This window comes from Pezoporus wallicus, unplaced genomic scaffold (assembly GCF_028554395.1).
Source record: "Pezoporus wallicus isolate ANWC-B61680 ecotype Strahan unplaced genomic scaffold, APGP_CSIRO_Pwel_v1 contig_6787, whole genome shotgun sequence".
Classification (NCBI taxonomy): Eukaryota; Metazoa; Chordata; class Aves; order Psittaciformes; family Psittacidae; genus Pezoporus; species Pezoporus wallicus.
In genome coordinates, this window is record NW_026636951.1 from 1,748,733 (window position 1) to 1,764,533 (window position 15,801).

Sequence of the window (15,801 nt, forward strand, 5' to 3'; positions counted from 1 at the left end):
ACCAGAGAGGGATAACATTTCAAAGTGGCAAGTAAAATCAGAGGAAGAGGTTTTCAAATTGCAGGAGGCATTAGAGACTGAATTGTGCTGTCGTTACTCAGCAGAAGTTTGACATATATTGGGATCTGTTGGAGCTAAAACTTGAAGAGCAGTGATTACAAATGACATATTACTAGTTCGGAATTATTCTGTTTTGCAGAGCACTGTAACAAATAATGTTTCAGATAAAACATTTTCAGAAAATACTGTCACTTGAGAAGTGAGGAGAAAAAGCATGTTCTAAAGGAAAAAGATCGACTTCTAAGGAGAATAATTTCTTGAAGACATGTTTCTTAGAAAAGACGTTAAGGAGAAAGGGCTTTCCTTAATATGTCTGCAAACATAGCAGCAGGCAAAGAAAGAAGTTTTGCAGAAAGCCAACAAAAAACAAATTCTGGGTTATCTGTGTTTCTTGTTAGTGCAACTTAATGGGCTCAGAAGCCTCTGTTAAACCAAATTGTCTAGACAAGAAAAACAAGAACAAGTCTAAGAATTTTGTATGGGCTGAAGTATTTGATAAAACGTTTTTAGAGTCATGTGATAGAATAAATGTGGAAGTAAACGTCTTCTAGTAGCTGAAGAAAAAAAGTGAATGTTGTCTGGGAAAGAATACAAAACTTTGTTTAGTGATTTTGGCTTTGCTTTTAACTTGTCTATATTTACATTCCTGAGCTACCAGTTGTGGAATTCCTTGTCCAGTGGTTCCCAGGTCTAGCATAGCTTTCCCTAAGAGATATTACTTCATCTGCTATGAAGGGTGGTTATGCAGCCATACCCTGAATGCACTACTTTGGAAGAAATAACTATCTGTTTACAGTAAACTCATGATGGGCACATCTGTAAGTGTCTGTGCCTTATGGATTGCATTGGATTTTTGTTTCTGGATGCAAACAAAATGATGCTGTTTTCTGGCCTGTTATGTGTTTGATTTCAGTGGCTTTCCACGTATCCTAACTTGCCACCTAAGATCAGCTGAGATACTTTATTGAGCAGTTACTGTATTTGTGTCTGCTTCCAGCAGAGGCTTTTCGGAGAGATGCCTTGTGAATAAAATACTGAGGCCTTTGATGACCACCTAAGAGAAGAATCAGGAGCACCAAGATGCTGCTTTTTATATTTTAGATCTGCAGCTTTTTTTGAGAAGCACTCAAATCTTAAAACTAAACCAAAGAAACCAGTCACAGATTGAAAAACAATTAGATTGTTGTGTTGAATCAGACTGTTCAGTTGTGTTGAATCAAACTCTTTTCCCTTACCTGTAGAGCTCCAGGTTACCTCAGTGGAGATGACGTGTTTCATAGTGCATCATGGACCTCTGTGGAAACCAAATGCTGCAGATTCAAGAGCCACTTAGAAATCTTATAGACCTGATGCATATCCTCCTGTTAGATTGGAAGCTTCAATCTCTGTAACAATGTAATTTTAGTATATTTCTTAGATATAGTTTCCTCAGGTGTTTGGTCTAAGTAAGAATATGACAAGAAATAACTGGAAAGCTAGAAGAAGAAAATACCTTGTTCTACCACTGAATTGCTAGTTCCCAGTCACGAGGTTGGCAGCTTCTTGGGTTAGTTCTGTGAGCTGCAGATTCATACAAAGAGCTGAAGTCTTTGCCTCTTCTGTGAGCACAAGGCTGATGCTGTGGAGCTCTGCCATATTTGCTTGTCTTCCCATAGGCATCGATTTACATTTGCATGCCAGGGCCGTGTATCTAAACCTCCTTCCTTCAATCCTAGATGTAATCAGACTGAAATTTAAACTTCGCGTTGTAGTTGTGCTTGGGCAGACCACTACAGATGTTTAATTCTAGGGTACGGCAGCCTGACTTTATAGATTAGATATGCACGTATACAGGGACAGTTTGGATTAATGAGTTCAAACTAGCATTTGTCAAATAATGACTTTTCATGGTATCACCTCTGGTGAGACCGCATGCATCTAGAATTACTCACCTGGATACTGCTAAATACAAGTGGGACAAGAGTGTTCGATTCCAAAGCACAGTATGGAAGTTGAAGTGGACATGTTTTGTTTAAATTTTACTCCATTAGATGATTTGTAACTAGTCCCACCTTCTCTAAACCAGAGAAGGTGGCTAAAGTCTAATTTTAACATTAGATTTTGAAATTTTTTGAAATTTTTGCATGTGTCTGTTTAGTGAAACACTTCAAATGGATTTTTAAAGAAAGGATTGAGATAAATAATACAGTTCTAATCTCCAAGAAACTTATTTTAAGGTACTGGACATATCAAGTGCTATTTATAGCATTATTTCATAGATGAACAAACAGTTTAAAGCAAGCCAGTTATAACTCTCATGCAGCTGAAAGACCTGCTTATAGAGAATTTATGTTTAAATAAACTACACTGTAAAAATTGCCTCTTCAGTTAATAATGGTTTGGGTAAATGTCAGTGTTTAAGGACTACTGGCAAACCTGTGCCTAAAAAAACAAACCAAAACAAAAACAGAAGTCAAATGAAAAGGACAAATTTAACTATACTATCTTAAATGCTTCATAATCTTAACAGCTGAAAATTGTATTTTCAAAGTCTCATTCAGGTTAGAGGCGGATGCCCTGTTTTGGGGGGCTGCACTTGTCACCCCTGCATGCCGTTTGAGCATGTATGCCTTCGCATCAGAACCTCAAAGCCAGGAAAAAAGAGGTGAATGGCCTGGCCATTGCATAATACGCAATTTTTAATCCACACAAGTTTTACCATTGACATAGTTTTATGCTTTGTCTAAAGGGACTTTGTGTACAGGCTAACGGGCTTGACAGGAACAACTTGGCCGGAGCCCGTGCCCTCTGAAGCCTGACTGTCTGCCAGGCTCCAGCTTTTCAAACTCTTCCCTGTTCCTAGACTCAAAAGACAGTTCTTTTGCTGCTAGTCCAACTTATTCTTTAATGATGAAGAGCAACACACTTTATTATAAATATTTGCACTGTAATTAAATCTTCTTTGAAGAGGAATTACTTATTGCTATATTGTGTATTGCACAGGGTCTAGCTATTTATGTTTTGCTTCAGTGACTATTGTTCAGTGACTTTCTTAGATGTTACATCTTGAGCTGCTTGAAGTGTTAATGGTATTTGTAAAAATTATATGTTGGGAGTGGTTTTCTGGTTATGGTAACAGCAACAAGCTTGCTCATGTGACTTCAACAACAAGCATTTTAGTTGTAGGCAGGCCTAAGTTTATTTGAAGTGCAAAGAATAATAATAGAAAATGTATTTGGGCTTGTTTATGAATATAACAAGACGAGGCATCTCTCAGAGTGTACCTCAAGGTCTGGATTTTAGGAACGAAGTCTGCCTTTTGGAAGAATTTAGGTTATAAAGGATTTATTTGAATACAAATAACTTGTTTTTTCTTAGCATAACAATTCCCAGTGGTTCAGCTGTCATAACCTTTGAGTTTACACATTGTACTTTTATGAATGTGTTAAAGATTGTATCCCGATGTTCAAGATAGTGGCAGATACGGTTTTCACTTATAAATTTGAAACAGATGGAAGCATCTACATATAAAACTGTTTCATTCCTGTGAGCATGTAAATGTCCCAAATTTAGGCACAATTTCTAAATGCATAGCGACTTAAAAAAAAAAAAAAAAAGCATGTTTTAATGCAGTGGCTTAAAAACTGAAAGACACTGCCTTTCTAACACAAACTATCCTTCCTTTGAAAATCCAGAGCTCAGTTTTCAAAGCATTGCCTAGGAATAGGAATTTAGCCTGCGACCCCCATTGACACTAGTGGGAATTGCATAGCTAAGTCTCCGTAACATCACTTTGAAAACGCATTTGTTATACCAATCCAAAAAAAGGGTAGCATAAACTATAGGGAGACATTCACAGATCAAGAGATCAATTTACACTTTGAAATACAAGACCAGTGTGTGTTATTCCAGTCATGTGATCAGTAGGGGGGATTTTAAAATTCACCACATTCACAAAATAAATCACCAGGAGTAAATAAAACAAAATATTTTGGCAAGTGGCAGGCAGACTTGCTAACCAGGCTAACAAGATATTTGTCAGCAGTGACAAACACCTACTGATTAAGTGATAATTGCATTTGGTTGGTAGGGTGTTATTCTACAGTCAGAGCAAATGACTTCTTTTTTTTTCCTTGTAAGCTAGGCTTGCATATCTATATTTTAAATACTGCTGTTACTCTGGGACCAGGAAATGTTTAGAGTGAACAAGACTCGTCTTTGTCCAGTTCTGATTCTGGTCCTTCTCGTTTTAGTTCCAATCTAGTCAGTGCTTTCATAAAGTGAGCTCGCTTTAATAAATAGGGAGATAATGTAATGTTTGGTGAACTCATGGGAGTGTTAACTTCATGTTAATGCCGGGGGTGGGGGGGGGGGTGTGTTAATTCGTTGGAAGTAGTGTATACCTGTGCAATGTATATTCATGCGTACTTGTGCATGAAACGTAAGCAGAGACTAAAAAGAAAGTGGGTAAAAAGAAAGTGTTGTCGTTGTGTAGCTGTGTTACTGCAGTGCTTACAAGTCCCAGTTGTGGACTATGGACCCATTATGTTGGGCAGGGTATAAATAAGTGTTTTAACAAAAGGAAGACAGTGCTGCCTCAAATTTCACAAACCGATGAAATTATAGCTCCATTGAAAGGTTAACATTATGTCAGGAATTATGAAACGACAGTGATTCTGGTTGACAAGGCTTCCTCTTGGGTCATCAAACCCATTTGTTGTTCTGAATATGAGGTGTGGTGTATAGGTACAGTGTGCGCTCCTTGGGCCGGGAAATGCTGAAGAGTTGAAGATTGTGAGTGGCTTATGTGAGTTTACTCACATAAGTATCTAACAAACACTGTTTAAAATTAAAAAGTCCCTTCCATCTTTGGAGATTTTCACTGCAGAAACACCAATAAAAATAGCAATAATTGAAATAGGAATGTATTTGCTATTCTTTTATCTTAATTACTTAACTGATACATAGCTAACAACAGTCACAGGCACTTTTTTCTAGGTCAAAAGCCACACATCCTCAAGGGAAAAATTGTTATGTTCTGCACTCTCCTAAGAAAAGATTGGTGTAGCTTGCAGTTGTATATGCTTGGCACTGTTCATTCCCCAGAAGAGTTCACCAGTATTCTAAGCTTTGGGATTTTTTTAATTAAAGAGGTCAAAATCCATTATATCAAAATTTCAAAGAATTTACCAATTAGCTGTAGTCTGTGATGCCCAGCAGGTGGCTTTTATACTATTAAAGGGAGATTGTTTCCATGTCTGATCAAAGCAAAAGCAAAACAAAGAAAAATATAGAATATTTTGGCATACACAGTGCAAGCCACACGCTGTGTAAGTTGTAGGTGAAAATTGTACGTGGGAGACTGTCATACCACTTCAATAAAAAACGGTATGTATTTTTGCACTGTTCCTCATGAGGATTTTGATAATTTCTCAATCTGTTTAGATTACTGATTATCTGAGATTAGACAGTTTGCTATTTCCTAAAATGAAGATTTTGGCATTTTCTTATTTGAAAATAAAAATAAAAATGCACAATTAAGTAGATTAATGAATTTGCTAGAAGTGGAATTAGAAAAAGCTGAGTGTGCTGGAATGTTGCAAGATGGAAAGAAGTTCCAATTTGCACTTTTCAATGAATCTAAACTTCCCTGATTTTTGCCTACTTAAAAGAATGTTTGTGACCTTTTGACCCTTTTGTTATCCCTTACTCAGAAAGGCCTTTATTCTGTAAGGCTTAGGTATAAAAAAATAAAAAGAGCGTTAATGGCATAACAGTCCTTTCTGATCACTCTGTGTAAGATGTTTATGCAAAGTGTCAATAGAAGCAATTGGCCTAACAGTGTGACAACCTGCTTTGCTTGGAAATGGGCTAATCTCCTGTTTGGGTTATCCAGAGGTCAGGTAAGGATTTCTTTTTTTGCACTCCCTGTAGTGCATGGGTACATAACCTGCAAACACTACAGGGCGGAAATCAGATGCAACTGAGCCCAAGAATGCCTCAAAACTTTTTTTTTTTCTTTTTTTAAAATTTTTTTTTTATTTTATTCTTTCCCTTTTTGCTTTTCTTGATTATTTTTTTTTCCTCTGCTTTATTTTAATTTTTTGCTTCCTGGTCTCATCCCAGAGATTCTACTTGAGCATATAACACATAATGGTGGCAGGGGCTCTACCAATTTCAATATCTGCTGCTTCACTTTGGTGGTTGTTTTGTTTTGTTCTTTCCAAGCGGACATCATCCCACTCTTTTTTGAAGTTCAAGTAGAAACCTACTTTAAATCTCAGTTTTTGAGGGCTGCCCCTGTTGCCCTATCACAGCAGGCTGGAACTCAATAAGCGCTCAGGCAAGCATAGCGGACCAGGCAATGGGCTTTGGCGGGCTGCATGCTGTGAACTCCTGCCTTACTGAATCAGCTTCTGTGTGTTTTTATAACTGTCTTTTTTTTTCCCTGTTAATTATGCCTCAAGGCTGTGGAAAGACAGCATTTATCTGTTTCAACAGACTAAGCAGCAAGTGTTCTGACATGTTTATCAGGCAAATTGTACCTGACAAAAGGTAATTACACATGCAATCAAGTCCAGAAGTAACTGGGTGATTAGGGGTTAATAAACTGGTTAGCATCAGAAATATTCAGCTTGTGAGTAAGGAGAGTGGGCCAGAAGGACATAACCAACAGCCATACGTTAAAAGAGTTACCTTCCTTTTGATGGCATATTTAACTTTGCAGAAAGGTAAGCAGGATATCAAGTGTACAAATCCTGGTTTTTAGCTCCAGCTTCTGAATCACTGGTGCCTATTGTACAACCAAAGCTATTTGCTGACACTCTTGCTACTTCGGAAGAGATAACGGCACCATTCCAATTTGCACTAAGCTACCTTGATAATTTACAATTAGCTTTTTTGTAGTATAACCAACAGAATTGGTATTGTCTAATGGACTCTGCCCCCATTTCCATCTGCAAAGCCCTCATCTCCTCCTTCTGTCTCTGCTGCTGTTGACTCTGTGCATAGCTAATTCCCAAAGTTCTGTTCTCTTCCAAGATTATTCCTGACAGTTGCCCAAAAGTAGAAAGGAAGAGGCATCTGTATGATATTTGAGGATGTGACAAGAGGCTCAAACAGTATTGACAGGGCCGGATGGTCTATTCCAGCAGTTCCCAGTGCACAAAATTCTCACGTAATTACAAGATGGCCTAAATACATCCAGACTACGGCTGAGCTGCTCAGGATTTAGGTAATGTAACACAAAGCTTTACTGAGCAATGACTATCAGTACTTTCTACCCAACCATGGCTGTATTGCCTATATACTGGGAAAAAGCAAGAATACTGATGTTGAAGAATAGGTGCAAGTGTCCTATTTGAAACTAAAATTTGGTTCCTAAAATCTTAAGAACTTTTTCCTCCCTGTAGCATCAATATTGTAATGTTTTGGGTTATCCAAAGCTGTTAGCTATTAAGGTCTTAAAGTAGGTCCTTTTAACCAAAAAATAACGCAGTATATTTTACAATAAATTCATTGTATTTAAAATTAAAGTATCCTAATTAAAAATAGCAGTTATCTGCATAATGTAAGAGATTACTATAGCCTTTTATGTAAATATATATAAAACCTTTTTTTTTTTTCAGGTGGTGGGTTTTTTAGTAGAAAGAGCTAATGTTAGACATAAAAGGCATTTAGAAAACACATGGAATTGAACAAAAAGTTAGAAAATCAAAGTATTGTAGGGCGCAATTCAAAATACAAGTGCAGAACAGCAACTAGTAACTTGTTATCTATAATGTTACACGTATGTCTGTGACTAATAATGTGATGGTTTGAAAAGGCAACAGTATTTCATATACAGTAAAAGGAATCTGCAGTGCTCTGATCATCAGCACTGGTGGTTCCAAGATGTTGGATAAAAGTTCCCCTTCTATCACACCTTTAAAAGAGGAAAATCCTCTAAATAAAGCAGAAGTGTCTATCCTGTCTACCCTCTCTCTCCTGTAATTGTAAGTGGGCAGTCTACTGGACTCTCTATCTGGTGTACTAGAGAGAATAAAGCTTATTCCTTTTTTTTGGTGGTTTATTTTGGTTTGGTTTGGTTTGGTTTGGTTTTTTTGTAATGACTCATACCAGGTACACACACTTCGCTGCGAATTATTCCTGGTCAGAAAGGTTACCCTTGCTCCTAGGAAAGCATTTTATGCTTCATTATAAAATTCTCAGGTATAGCATTGCCTGTCTTTACTTATTCTTACTTTTCATGGTTGTTATGGGATAAAGAGAGTACAACAGTGCCATTGTTCTTGCACAGTAGAGTACATATCTACTTTATTAGATGTTTCACAGTATTTTAGCTGCATGATAAGCTGGTTCTGACAGAGCACACTCAGATGGCTCCTTAGGTGGGGCTGAGTGGCTGACTAAGAGTCTGCACTGCCTCCAGACTCTGAGAGTAGCAGGAGAAATTGCCTTTCTGGCTGGTTTGAGGTATTTTCCCATACATGTTAACTTTGGAAAGATGTATGTGCAAAAGAAATTTTTCTTATTGTAATTTCAAGGCAAACAATGAACATTCTAACCTCGACGAATTCACAGCCTGCAGTTCCAGCATGAGGGCTACACTTAATGGATTTTGTCTGATTTTACAGGCAGGAAAATATTTATTGCCAGGACCTGCTCTGTGCATTCATTTCTCTTGCTACAGTGCATGTTAGTGTGGACCATTCCTTGTTAGACAATGCACCTCATTCTCAGTTACTGTTTTGGTAATAGCAATAGTCTTAGTGGATACAATAGTAGTATGGAAATGTTACTTTAATTTGGCCTTTCATAAGTTGATTTTAGTTGCCACAACATGAACTGCTGTCACAGAACCAGCAAATTCTCCTGTACTTCATGCTTCACAACTGAGAAGCTGTGGGGCAAGCTCACCTAAACTTACATCTCCTAAATATTTTTTGTTTGGTTGGGGTTTTTTTTAATTGTATCTGATAGTTTTTTTTTTTTTGCAAAATGAATGCGTTTATGACTAGGCTTGCCCTTGGTACAATTTCTCTTTTTCCATGTTAGTAGTAATCATGGTATTTAAAACTGCAGAGATTTACAACCTTCTTTTATTTCAGTGGAACTTACATTGCTGTAGTATGAGTCACCTCAGCATGTCAAGCCAAATCCACGAAGTATTTTCATTATATCTTCACCTTGAGTACCGTGTAACATTACCAAAGGCTGTACTCTCTCCTTGTGGTTTTGCACACACCTAGTCTCTGTCACATTATAAGATCATTTTAATATGCATCTTTCTTTGAATTAAAATACAGCAAAAATATAAGGAAAATGTTTTATTTTTGTTTTCTTCTCTATTAAAGAGCTGGCCAAGTTTTCATTATGAAGTTCATATAGCTATCTTTTTCCATTAATTAGAAATCCAGACATTTTGCATCTTCATGTTCTTCTCTTTTTTCAATATCTTTATAGATAAATTTCAGGATAACTTTATCCTTTACTAAAAAGCATTTACTAAATGATTAGGTAGGCCAGTGCTTCATTATCAGCTTTGTCTTTCCAACAGTATGTTCAAATCACATGAAGTAGCCCAAATATTTTTCTGCATCTTTGAATGGATAGGGGCTCTCTTCCTGACTATATGACTATGGCCAGGACACTTTAATAGAGTTCTTTTATATAAGGAAGAGAAATTCAAGTGCTTCATTTCAGTAAGGCACACCTGTTTGTAGCAAAAATCAGAAAGAAATGGAATAGCAGCAGTCAAAGCAGACTGCAGATCAATGAAGGTGAATTTGGGGTTGTGCTCCCAGGAAGCTTTGTATGGGTAAATGGAGGTTATTTCCCACATATGTGTGATGGTCCTTGGACCAGTAGATCATTTCTGCTAGGCTGTCCTTGCTGCTGCTGACTGCTCGCCATCCTGCTCACCTTGCAAAGTGCCTGCATTGACTGTACATCTGCCAAGTGCCAAGTCAGATGCAGGTGGTATGAATGGCCAGGACACAGATCCGAAGAGCTGCACACTGGGCAGCTCTTGTCCACCCACAGCATACAGTACATGCTGTCAAAGCCCATTACATGCAGCAGTATGCGACAGTGCAGACCTGCAGCTGTGAGGAGGACAAAACACAGAATGTGTAATTCTGCACAGCAGCAGTCCAGTCTCCAGCAGTGTTTGCTGCTCCTTGTCCCATTTGCTGCAGCAGCAGGGCACGTTTGTCACACTGCAGCTCCTGAACATGTGTGCAGAAAGAGGGAAGGCAGCTATAATTGAATGGCATGTGTCATTTGATTGCATGTCTCTTGTCCTTTGTTTTACCTGCAGCATGTCATGACGGCTGCTGTAACTTAGATTTATTGCATGAGGCTGGTTGTTTGTAGCTCTTTGACCAAGTGTGGAGCAGGGAAGAGTCTCTGGGTACAACGTGCTTGCCAGTAATGTCCCTCAGGGTGCTCACTTTTCAGAGCCAGGATTGTATTGGAATGCACAGAATATACTTCATGTTCTCTTGGGACATTGTGTTGAAGAGCGAGAGTCCATGGTCTGTTTAGAGCCCTACATAACTACCTGTGCTTGGTCAGGTGACAAATGAGATGTAATCTTCCACCCCAGCCACCACTGTCATTGAGATGTCCCAGAGCCATGACACAATCAGATGGTTGATTCAAGCATTGGAAGTATGGTTTGAAAATTCCTCATATGATATTGGCAAGAAAGTTCCTTTAAACTTGTCAGCGCTGTAATTGTATCAGACATCAACGGCTTGGGGCTGCATGTTGTTAACAGGGTACAGAGCTTTGGGGTTGCTTAGGATTTACCCAGAATCCTCAATTTCAGTGTTACAATAGGGATAAGAAATAAAATCTTTTGCCTTTGTTTCGCTGAGGACAGCTGCTGCAGGAGTATTGGCATGGTCCTTGCTTAAGTGCCGTCTTCCACATGGAGCCCATGACAAGTGATGTTGTAATTAGCAGTAATTTATGAATACATTCTATTTGCTTCTCTGTAAGACAGAGGGAGCATGAAATCTCTAGATTATATAGTCTGGATTCACTTTGTGTTGTGCATCTGCCTGGCCTATCTTCCCATTCTTTTGATCACGCTTTTGAATGTATCATACAGCCTCTATGAGGACTGGGCACTACCCACTGTTGTAACACAGGTAATAAGAAGTGATGGTAACATACAGCAGCAACTAAGGCTGTGGGTTTCACAGATGCCACTAATTCCTGAGTTATCAGAGCCTTCTCAAGTCTGTTTGCTTAGTGACTAAATGCATGTAGTCTTTAGCCTAGCAGGAGAATTGATGGTGCCCATCCTGAGAAAATGCTTTGTGAGAAGGAATCATTTGCATTTGACCTTGATGGCTATCATGAATATGTAGTCAGTAGAAAGTGCAATAGCCTTGTTGCTTTTTATAAACCTTCTGCCCATACGAGATAGTTAAATATAAAATCTAGATGTCACTGAGGTTTGTAATGGTCCCTGGGGACTTTGGAATGCCAGCAGTAACTCTCAGAGGTCTGTTAGGTCTGTTATAAAGCCAGGAAATGTTACTGTGTGTTAATAAAAGGCTATACTACAAATATGGAAGGTGTAATTAATTAGAAAATAATTTATTTAAATTAGACACTTTATTTGAAAATAAGAAAAGGGTTAGGAAATGGAAAAATTGAAGGAGAGGCATATAAATTTGAAGCTGTGAAGATCAGATATATACTTGTATTTTGTAATTAAGTTGGTGTTACAATTTTGGGGGTGAGCATTACTGGAGAGCTGTGACCTTTTCCCAGACTGAGGAGCCTGAGTAAGGCGAGGCTCTCAGAGATTCAGTCCTTTTCTTAGCGTAGCCTGAGAAGTCAGAGGAGTGGGTGCCTGCTGCAGCTATGCTTACCAGAGCAGGGGCTGCTCCTGTTGTGTCCTGGCTGTAACAGCTGTGCGCTGGCTTAGCAGAAGCAAATGTTTGAAGTGGACAGGATTCCTTATTTAAACAGAAAAATGGTACAACTTGCATCAGTCTGTTATCTTCCTTAAAGTAGTTTTGTTATGGAAAATCCTGTTCCAGCCCACTTTTCCAAGCGATGTAGCATTACTGATGTAGCCTCTGGGCAAGCAGGGGCTTTGGATTACGCTGAGGACCCAGCTCAGCAGAGCAGCCAGGGACGCTGTGAGCCATGGCAAAGTGTTGCTAATGGTTCCACATGCTTACCTTAACAGTATGTCTGGCTAACACAGCGCAGCCTGAGAACAAGCCCACTTTAGCCCTCAGCAGCAGGACAAGGCCAGGCATCAGATGGGAGGGAAGCTGGGACACCCGCCATTAACGTTAATGGGAGTTGGCCCTGCCAGCCTGGGCTCCCACCAAGCAGAGCTGCCTGTATGTGCCCCAGGCAACCTGAGCACGGTGCCCAGTGGTGCCTGGCCTGCACCCTGTGATGGCAAGGGGGAATTAGACATTGAGGGCTGTGAGGGTGCTGGCTGCTGGAGGTTAGGTATCACATCCACTTATACAAGCAGACTGTTCAATAGAACAGCAGCTCTGAGAGGGTGAGTTAAAGGCCTGATTCAAAACTGCAGCACTGTGATTGGAGGCTTTTTGTTTCCCCATTTAAGCATTTGGGGTTGGTTTGTGCCAGGTGTGCCAGGATCTTGGTCTGAGTCATGGGGATCAGTCACCATGGAGAGTGCAGCAGGAGCTGTTTAATTCACTTAGCTGAGACTACCTGCACCTCTGGTTTAAATTACTGTGAGCAGCAATAGGCACGAGTATCCCCTTCTTGCTCCCCACGGTAAAGCAAGCTTCTAAAACACTCAAGCCTGAAGCCATTAGCATCCCTGCCTAGGGCCGGACCTGCACAACCGCCTCCCAGCGCACGGAGGGAGGCGGGAGGGCGTTAAAGAAGAAAACGGGCAGGTGAAGGGGCTGTCGACCGGGCCCGGACTAGGCGGGAGCCTCCTTCCCGCAGAGCCACTTGGCGGTCCCTCACCCGCTTCTCCCCACGCAGCTCCTGGACCTCTTCATGGTGTGGGACTGGTCCACCTACCTGGCTGACTACGGGCAGGCCACCTCCAAATACCTGCGGGTCAACCCCAGCACGGCCCTCACGCTCTTGGAGAAGTAAGTGCCTGGCCTGGGTACGAGTGTCGGCGCGGCGGGCGCGGGGCCGGGGCAGCCTGCCCGCCTTCAGGGAGCTGCGGCCAGAGCCCGGCGGCAGCGCGTCGCTGTCCGGTGCCGGGGCTCCGGTAGCAGGTCGCGGCTGCCCGAGTTGCCGCTTCGGGGAACGGAAGTGCGGGAGGTTCGCGGTGGTAAAAAGCCGGTGCGAGCTTTTTCGGCTGGCTCGGGTCGGGGGCAGGGTGTGGGAGGTGCGTTGCAGCCGGCCGAGTGTCAACCTGCCTTTAAAACCTGCATCCAGATATGGAGTGGTTTAAAGGCATTTTCTAACGGTGTTTTCTCTTCTCTCCTGCCTGCGGTGAATGTGTTTTTCAGAGTTCACAGAGGGTACGTATCGCCTATCCTGTTACACAAATATTGTTGCTTCAGTTTATTCTGTTTCCCGAATTTCGTTTTAAAATTCATTGGTGCGGGAGATCAGCAACACCGATAATCGGGTAATTTGTTGGCGAACAAAACATGCCGTTTGCTGAGTCTGAACTTACCGTGGAATCAGATGAGACTCAAGGGTTTGCTTTTCTCTGAACGCAGTTGGTAGGGTCGGTTTCCTGCCGAAGTTGTATTTGCTTAATATTTGTGAAGTAATATTTGTTAATACGAGTTCCGCATTGCGGAAGTTTAATTTAAGAACACACAGATAACAGGTTTTGTAATCTTTTTGTTCGTATTAGCAGAAAGATCAAAAGAGGAACAAAAATAAATCTATTTAAGTAGCTGGATTTTTCCTTTTCAAATTATGTTTCCAACGTCTCTGTGTCGTTTGCTTTTTTATTTCTGCAGAATGAAAGACTCCAGCAAAAAGAACAATATTTTTGCTCAGTTCAGGAAGAACGACCGTGACAAGCAGAAGCTAATAGAGACTGTAGTAAAGCAACTTAGGAGTTTAGTGAACGGTATGTCCCAGCACACATAGGCCTATTACATCGACTGTTTCTCATCATGCCAAGACATATTTCTTAGCCACTGTTTCTACCAAACAATTAACTATATCAGTTGATATACCTTAGTTTGACCAAGCAAAAGAAAAATGCAGTCAATGGCTTGTACATGGAGTCTTCAGCAAACAATCTTTGTACGTATTTTTAATGGATCGAATACTATTTTGTATATTGTAAACAATTGGTGAAAAATGAGACTGTACAATAAACCCCAGCTCAATTGTATTGTACATGGAACAGCTGAACTGTAAATACATTATTTAAATATCCACAGCCATGGTGTCCAAAATTTTGCTTTGAGTAGAAATTATTTGAGAAACGATCTCTTAGTTGCTGTTTTCTGGATGAATCCTAATTTAATGTTTTTCAAGGACTGAGATACTTGCATTTCAGATGCTGCCTATGGTTTCCCTGCATTAAATGTATATTAGCCTTAAAGTGATTGAACATAATTTTGTATACCAGGTTTTGTAGTCTGGAGGTATGAAAAAATCATCTGATTTTTAGTACCTTTGAAAACTACCTGAGAACTAAACTTAATATTTATTTAGCATTAGGGTTTATAGGCTTTGTTCTCCAAAAGGGTTTAATCTTAAGGTTGTGAATGTAAATAACCATTTGAGTTCTTTATTATGTGACATTTTGGTTTGGGTTTGTTCCTCAGGGTTACTATTTCTAACTGTACTTTTGTAAGATCCAGGGTTATTTCCCAAGGTTGCAGTAAGGAATAGGTTTGCCACTGCTGGTTTCGTGCTGCATCTGTTTATCAGTACATGCTTTCTACCGCCAGACCCATCCCAGTGATCAGCATTTCGTCCCACTGCCGGTCTCTTTGCACTGTCCCCTCCTGGCTATTTTAGACAACAAGAGAATGTCTGACAAATACAAACCAAATGGAACATGTAAAAATAATGTACATTTTCGCTGTATTTTTAAGTTATTGACGGTCTAAATACAGTAATATAAACCTCACCCGTACTCCTGTTTAATTTCTGGAACGCACCTCAGAGCCGATTTCGTTGGAACCTGTACAGGTCCCGACTCTTTGGTGATGTATCCCCGGGGCAGGAGGGCGAGGCAGCCCTGACAGGGGAGTGTGGGCCGGGGGAGAACGGGCTGCAGGATTCCCGGCCGGGGGAGAACGGGCTGCCGGGGAGGGGCGGCGACGGCGCCCGTGGAGCGGGGCTGGGACGCTCCCCGGTCGCGGGAGCCCGGAACGGGGCTCGGTGCCTCCGCCGGGCGGCGGGAGGGGCCGGCCCGAGTGGGCTCCCCAGGGGACGCGGGGCGGAGGGGAAACCCTGCACCGAGGGCGCTCCGTCCTGCCGTGAGGCTGGCGCTGGCTGGGCCGGGGAGAGCAGTGGCCGCTAGCTCCGTGGCGTCGGGGGGGCACCAGGCCCCCCGCCCCAAGGAGAAGGGGGGCTGCCTCGATCGGCCCCGCTCTCCCTGTGCCCCTCAGTCTCTCTCCCCGGTTCTCCCGCTCCAATCATCGCACTTGGCCGCGCTGCTTAAATATGCAGTGAATACGTCATCTCCGAAGGTGGATCGGGCGTAAGTGGCCAATATCTATATAAATGTGGCCGAGGGGCGAACCGGCAGCAGGAGGCAAGAGGGACCGGGAGGGCAGCATCCAGCAGGGGCAGCCGCGGAGCTCACGT

At 41.3% G+C, this 15,801-nt stretch overlaps 1 protein-coding gene across 9 annotated transcripts in view; it reads left to right on the forward strand.

Annotated features, from left to right (window-relative positions):
- EXOC6 (exocyst complex component 6) overlaps positions 1-15,118 on the forward strand; it is a 92,839-nt gene extending 77,721 nt beyond the window's left edge. For 4 of the 9 annotated variants that reach the window (XM_057402319.1, XM_057402323.1, XM_057402324.1 and 1 more), the window contains 3 exons: positions 13,042-13,154; positions 13,524-13,535; positions 13,989-15,118. In XM_057402319.1, the coding sequence (XP_057258302.1) occupies positions 13,042-13,154; positions 13,524-13,535; positions 13,989-14,121 (258 nt within the window). In that variant the 3' untranslated portion in view covers positions 14,122-15,118. The remainder of the gene's footprint in view (positions 1-13,041; positions 13,155-13,523; positions 13,536-13,988) is intronic. The other 5 variants (XM_057402321.1, XM_057402325.1, XM_057402327.1 and 2 more) reach the window with 2 other exon arrangements.
- The last annotated feature ends 683 nt before the right edge of the window (positions 15,119-15,801 follow it).